The 6,465-nt window shown below is 32.3% G+C and overlaps 1 protein-coding gene across 1 annotated transcript; it reads right to left on the minus strand.

Annotated features, from left to right (window-relative positions):
* Positions 1 to 208: 208 nt before the first annotated feature.
* On the minus strand, positions 209 to 5,480 carry LOC149794672 (uncharacterized). The gene is made up of 3 exons (XM_089966218.1): positions 5,466 to 5,480; positions 1,357 to 1,467; positions 209 to 998 (listed from the first exon to the last, which is right to left on the minus strand). Exons 1-3 carry the CDS (start codon positions 5,478 to 5,480, stop codon positions 666 to 668), a joined length of 459 nt encoding a protein of 152 aa, XP_089822344.1. The 3' UTR covers positions 209 to 665.
* Positions 5,481 to 6,465: the final 985 nt, after the last annotated feature.

The raw sequence follows: 6,465 nt of genomic DNA on the forward strand, positions 1-6,465 counted from the left end.
AAAATGCTTTGTGAAAATAAAGAGAATTAGTGTGCTAAATGTTCATGTGTATTTTCTAAAGGCCATGCACGTAAATTTCAAATGTAGTAAATATTTTATTCAAAAAGAATAAGTTTTAATAAAACATTCAATCCATTCGATATAGATAACAGGCATAAATAACAATATAATAATATGAGTTATTTAAAATTACATTCTAAAACAAACACAACCTAACGTAAGTAATATTTGCAACAAAAATATCGAATTGATTAACAAATATATGTTTAAGACGTATGAAGAAAGACGAAGTACAAGAAAACTCACTCAGGTTCTAATAAGATCGTGAATATTATTGTTAACTGTTGATTTAGCATTCACTATTATGCCGCAAATCTAAGAACATTAGATCATTTGAATTAATCACGCTTCGGTTTGTTGTTGCCAAAATATTATCTGACAAGATGTTATCAACCACTTCATAATCCACGTAACTCACTTTAAACCCTACTACTAATAAATGAACACGCATTCATAAAATTTATAGGAATCAACATTAGCATTTTAATCGAAATGAGATCGAAATTGTGCTTAAAATTAAAATACGTATTACTACGTGTAAACAGTTGATAAACATTGCTACAAGTTAATAATTGCACCCAAAATAGCAATAACGAATATGAATACTATGGGCATCTATGTGTTTCTCGCTCAGCAACCTCTCTTATCGTAGATGGAATGGTTGTCAGTGAGTCGATTCCATACTTTAATACGGAAATGGAGTAATCAATCTTTTCTGTCTTGCTGAACAGGGAAATTGTCTCAGTGTAGTTACACATATTAGACAGAGATGTGTTGAGACCCTGAGCCTCCCGGAACTCTTTCATTTTGCAGAGAGCATGGCTAAGCTTCAGTAATGTATGGTTTATATCTGGACCGACATGTCCCAAAACTGATACAACGTGCAGGTGTGACGCCAGTACGGTTAAATTCCTATATACCAGTCTAGTGTACTCATCCTGAAATTTCATTAATACAATTCAGTACAGAGTTGAAAATAGAAATTAAAACATTAATATTTACTAGTGATCCGTTAAGCATGAAACTTTGTTCTGTGTTTGAATAAAAATGTTATCGTTTAACTGGTCTTAGAATGTCATGAACTCTGAGGCAATTTTAGGAACTACAACTGATTTCAACCAATGATAATTATTTATATTCAGGTAATAAATTTCACATATGGAATTAACATCCCCAACTATGGGGATCCTAATAATGTACATCCACAAGTAAAAGCAAAGTTCATATATCATTAAGTGTTCTTGATGCCGACGTTTGAAGTGGAAGAGAGTAACCTAGGTTAGATGTAGGACGTACCAGGTAATTTCTACTAGGAATCAGATCGTTAATGAGAGACAAGTTCATGGGATTCTCAAATACAGGTATTCTGGTAGGAATGAAATCTGGATGCGAAACATGGCGCTCAAGCTGGAATATATTAATAAATGCATGAATTAATTAATTAATTGATTCACTGATTCATTCATTAGATGTTAAAATATAGGTATTAGGGTATATTAATTAATTAATTAAATAATTAGATCCTAAAAGATAGGTATTCTGGTAGGAATGATATCTATATGCAAAACGCGGCCCACTGTATGGAATATTTCAATAAATACATTAAGTAAGTAATACAATAAGTAGGTAATACTAGTTAGTGAGTAAATACGCATAGAAGTAAGTAAGCAAATGTGTGAACACGCGCCTCGGTAGATTTCTGCCTCTATAATCCTGCGCATTAAGCATCTATGCTTGGATGCCGGTTTCGATCTGCGTGTTAAGACCAAGGTTTGAAGTACACAAGAAATGTCTGGAAAAAAACAAAAGATTTTTTACTTACAATTTTTCTTTTTTCATTTTCCAAAATTTCTCTTATCTCCTCTGTTTCCTTAGTCAGAGCGTTTATATAGAATTGCATCAGATACTGAATACCAGAACAGTCCTCCTGTGCAAGATTTCTGGCTACTTCCACGGCCGAATTGACAAAGCACGGCTTACAGAATGACCTATTGGCCAAGTAATGGTGACGCTTGGATCGCTGTGACATCGCCGTTACCATCAAACTTACGGCAAAAAATGCATATATTTCTGCGAGAAAAAGAATTAAACAAGTGCTTTTAAATAAATTAAAAAATTATTTTGTCTGCAACTACATCGAATACAAGAATGAAGATAGTAAATTTAGTACGCATCGTTCTTGACAGAAGTATATATTACCTACAGCTATTCTTCCCTCCTTTATTTCAGTTGTAGGAACGGAAATAAAATGCAGCCTTTATCTATCCGATCGGACTGAAAGTAATTCAAATAATGAACAAATGGTTTCAAATAATAATTTATTTTAGACCTCTTGTGTAAGTAACGAAACCTGCAGATATTGCACGAATATCAGATCGAAAAGATTTCTTAAATTAACAAAAGCAGGACTAACATGATGGCTGTCGATATATGACATCATGAAGTTAAAACAACTTGCTATGATATGAAAAGATTCGAGACGTTAGAACTTTGACACTAAATAAAGGTACAGTTTTTATTGGATCATTCGCTATGATGAAATACAACAGAGGGTAATGCATGATCTGACGTAATAGCATTATTATCTTATATGCTGACATAGGGAATCACCGATTGCAAAGTTGGTAAAAACATTGGCCGTACAATATTAACCCAAACAAAATTATTCTGGATAATTACTGAGATGAGTCACTCGTAGGTCTATAATAACTTCCAACCAGATACATTTAGATTTCAATGACCCGAATGGTGTGATATTGCATTGCACGGAAATATCGGTATGTATCAATGTATGTTCAATTCCTTATCAAGTGTGTCTAAATCTATATTCTGATTAGAGATATGCAATGCTAATTGTATATATTAACCCTTTGAAATGGATACTTACTACCACGTATATATAATCTCAAGTGGATCAGTTTACTATTTTCCTAATACAAATTGTTCCCTTTACCTATCACCCCTATTAGTATAATCCTGATCGAGTAGCATGAATGGCTAACACATTTTGGATAGTTGGTATCAGTTGTTTAACACATGGCTTACTTGCATTAAACAGAAGTATCCCAGCCAAATCACATGTTAAAATAAATAAAATAAAGGGCGGAGTTTTCTTCTGGTAATAAACCGAGTACTTGGATTTTAATGTTGAAAAGATACACTTCGCTCAACTATGTGCTATCTCCTTCAAATTATTATATAATGTAAATTGTGCTGACTGCAGGTCGCTTCTAATAAGGATGATTAAACTTTGTTTCTAAACGAAAACATCTTTCATGCACGATTTATTGGTATGTGGAAATGTTACCATTGTCAACATATAAACGTGTCTTCTTTGTATCAGTAATGTAGTTGTTCGGACAGAGGCCTATGCTATTGTTGCAATAACGGGAATAAATTAAAATAGTATAAGTTATAAGATTTAAAGGAATTGAGTAATATCGTTCGGTTACACCTTATAACGTAATATTTCAGTTATAGATATTTCAGACAAGTTCTATGTTGTGAAGAGGAGAACGTGTATGATGTTTGCAAGATCATAAATAGTATATTTTTGTGTATGTATCATGTAATACTTTACCCTTCATCTTCGTTTCTCGGTGCAATTAAGACTATGGGACTCATGTCTACATCTTTGCTTTTATGTCTTAAAACTTAAAAATTCCAAACAATCTGTGGATTTTTAAACATTTGCATTTGATTCATCAATTTGACTCACATCGCTGAAACCTATATAAGCAATTGTTTTTCGAAAATACTAGTTTCAATTAGTTTTGAACATATTTTTTCAAATGGTTATATGCAACTGAAATAAATAGAGAAATTCAAATGAATCATGTTTCTAGTTCATCTGCGTCAGTCACATTGGACAATGATCTGCATTTGCAACAATGGACGGCCTTTTGCTACAACAATGGAATAACAATCATACTGATAACAATACATGGTCCATTACCTCTTAATAAGTCCTATTTTATATTACGATTATATACGCCTTATTATCAAGTTTCCATAATTGAGACTTGACTGCTTTATTGACTACATTTTTAGAATGGCAATAATGGCGTGGCTTTCGTTTACGGTGTCATTGTATATATGTTCGTTTTTGCTCTTGTTGTTTTTATATTTGTGTTTTATTGCGATTTTTTGTTCTTTTTGTTTGTTTCTTTAATACTAAAGGAAACTTAATATTTCAAAGAAAGCATTAATTAAGGATTGAAAAATATCAATTTGGAATAATTTTAATTTTGATAATTATTGCGTTTATTCCTCTTCTTTCCACTGAAAGTGCGATTTTTAAAGCAAGAAAAATAGCCGACTGGTTTTTCATACTATTGACAAAAACAGCTTGATAGAAATCAAGCTCAGATAGTCAATAAGCCTGAACTAAGTGAAAATGATTTTTGTCAAACTCACGTGGTCATTAAATGAATTAAACAGAAAGACATTTGTTCTGTAAAATGTCTTTCTTCATTTTCGATTTCTTATTGTCCATCTACTAACGTGTCACATATTTCTATATAATCATATCTATACTGAAAGCTAAATAAAAGTACTATCCTGAAAACATAATTTTGCATCTGTTATTTACCACAGAACCACAACGTATTAGCATGAAAGAACATATGCTGTCTACATAGTAAGAAAATGTGTCTAAAGTTAAAAACTTATTGTCTGTTAGAACCCTTTCTCATCGAGCAATTTGCTCCAAAGGGTCATCTCAAACTTTACAAATAATGTCGATTGGAAGAAGAAAAGCTTTTGATAGTAGTGTCGTGACCCAATATATGTTACAGTGTTAAAATAAAACTAATAATTTGTGTCTCTAAATAAACACGATGTCACAGTTTATTTAAAACAGAATAAATGAAATATAACGCATCAAAAACATTCGAGAAGCATAAAAAACTATTAAATAGTCAACAGATATCTCAAGAAAATTTAAGTCTAGGTCATGTATACAAACTAAAGGTATAAAATAAAGATAAAGCCGATAGTCCGTCAATCTTGCATGTAGTAAGTAGTTTACCAAGATCAAGTCAGTAAATTAAGGATCCTAACAGCGATGATCATTGCTCAGTGGTTTCAATATTTGTTTAAAAGCTAGACAAATTACTTAAATTTCATATAACATATCTGAATTTATTTCACTATGTTTACATTTGTTCTATTTATTTGCATTTTGTTCAGTTTTGAAGTAGTAAACCCGAAAAGATCGCTTATATCATTATTATCATGGTTTGTCCAACAGTCTTAACCCAAAAGCAGAAACTATTACAGAGAATGAGCAAATTTTCTGTCATATTCAAACTGTTGAAAGGAACTGATGTTTTTAAATAGGTTTATACAAATATATTGTTGTTATTATTTGCAAAATAAAATTTATTACTTGTGGAAGCTATAACCCTCAGTTCCGTCATGCTCCGATTTTGTATGAACCCATAACCGGTGTTATTATATGTAGTTGCAGTCTATAGAACATTTATAATTCCTTGTGTACAGTATAGGAAGATCTGGTTTTTCTTGCCGCATTATTGTCAAAGGATGCCAAGCTCATCGCCCCTGGTAATTGTAATGCTAGAATTGAATCATATCACCAGACATAGACAGGAGTTATGGTAAAATCTCTATGACAAATGCAACAACTTGATCCTGCTACGGAGGAAACGTACTCAAGATTACATCCTAATTACAAATACAATTTCCAAAATCTCAGCAAGACGTTGTGGATGCCCCTGCGCTCCAGGACTCACGGTACTAATTCCACTCCAATGGTAAACATATGGAAACACTGTCATATTCAAAATTCAATAACTTAAAATGTATGGGTGCTGATAATGACACCTATAATTTTTCGTGCACATCTAACCTTGGTGCAAGCTTATGTGTGGAGAACACCATATGACCCGCGGCAATTTGTTTACATACATGTGCATGAAACACGTGTTATTGATTCTGCACCAAATGAATCAGGTGCTACTTTCAGTATTGAGTACTCCTGAGTCAAGCCTGTAAAAATGCTAAAATTGCATCAGTAGAAATTTGTCAATATTTTTTTTACATTACATATAGGACAAGCTCTCAAAAGATATTTTTCCTAAAATTTTAATTTTCATTATTAACCAATTATGGACCACCAAGCCTGTAAATACTCTATCATTTCTTCACCCATTTCTAGACTGGTTCACAGTTCTTCCGTATAATTAGTACCGTGTGTCCTATAACCAGATTAAATTTTTTGGGAAAAAGTTGTATTTTACTCCTTGATATTAGAGCATAAATGTAAGAAAGAATTGGCCATGCTTCTGCATGGATAATAGTGCAATAGCATTTTATGTGATACCAGTATCTATAGTTAAATTGCATCCGCATTACATGTTGCTGTGTTGTATTGTACTTATTAAT

Source organism: Sinohyriopsis cumingii, chromosome 7 (assembly GCF_028554795.1).
Source record: "Sinohyriopsis cumingii isolate HCF-2022 chromosome 7, ASM2855479v2, whole genome shotgun sequence".
In the NCBI taxonomy this organism is placed as follows: Eukaryota; Metazoa; Mollusca; class Bivalvia; order Unionida; family Unionidae; genus Sinohyriopsis; species Sinohyriopsis cumingii.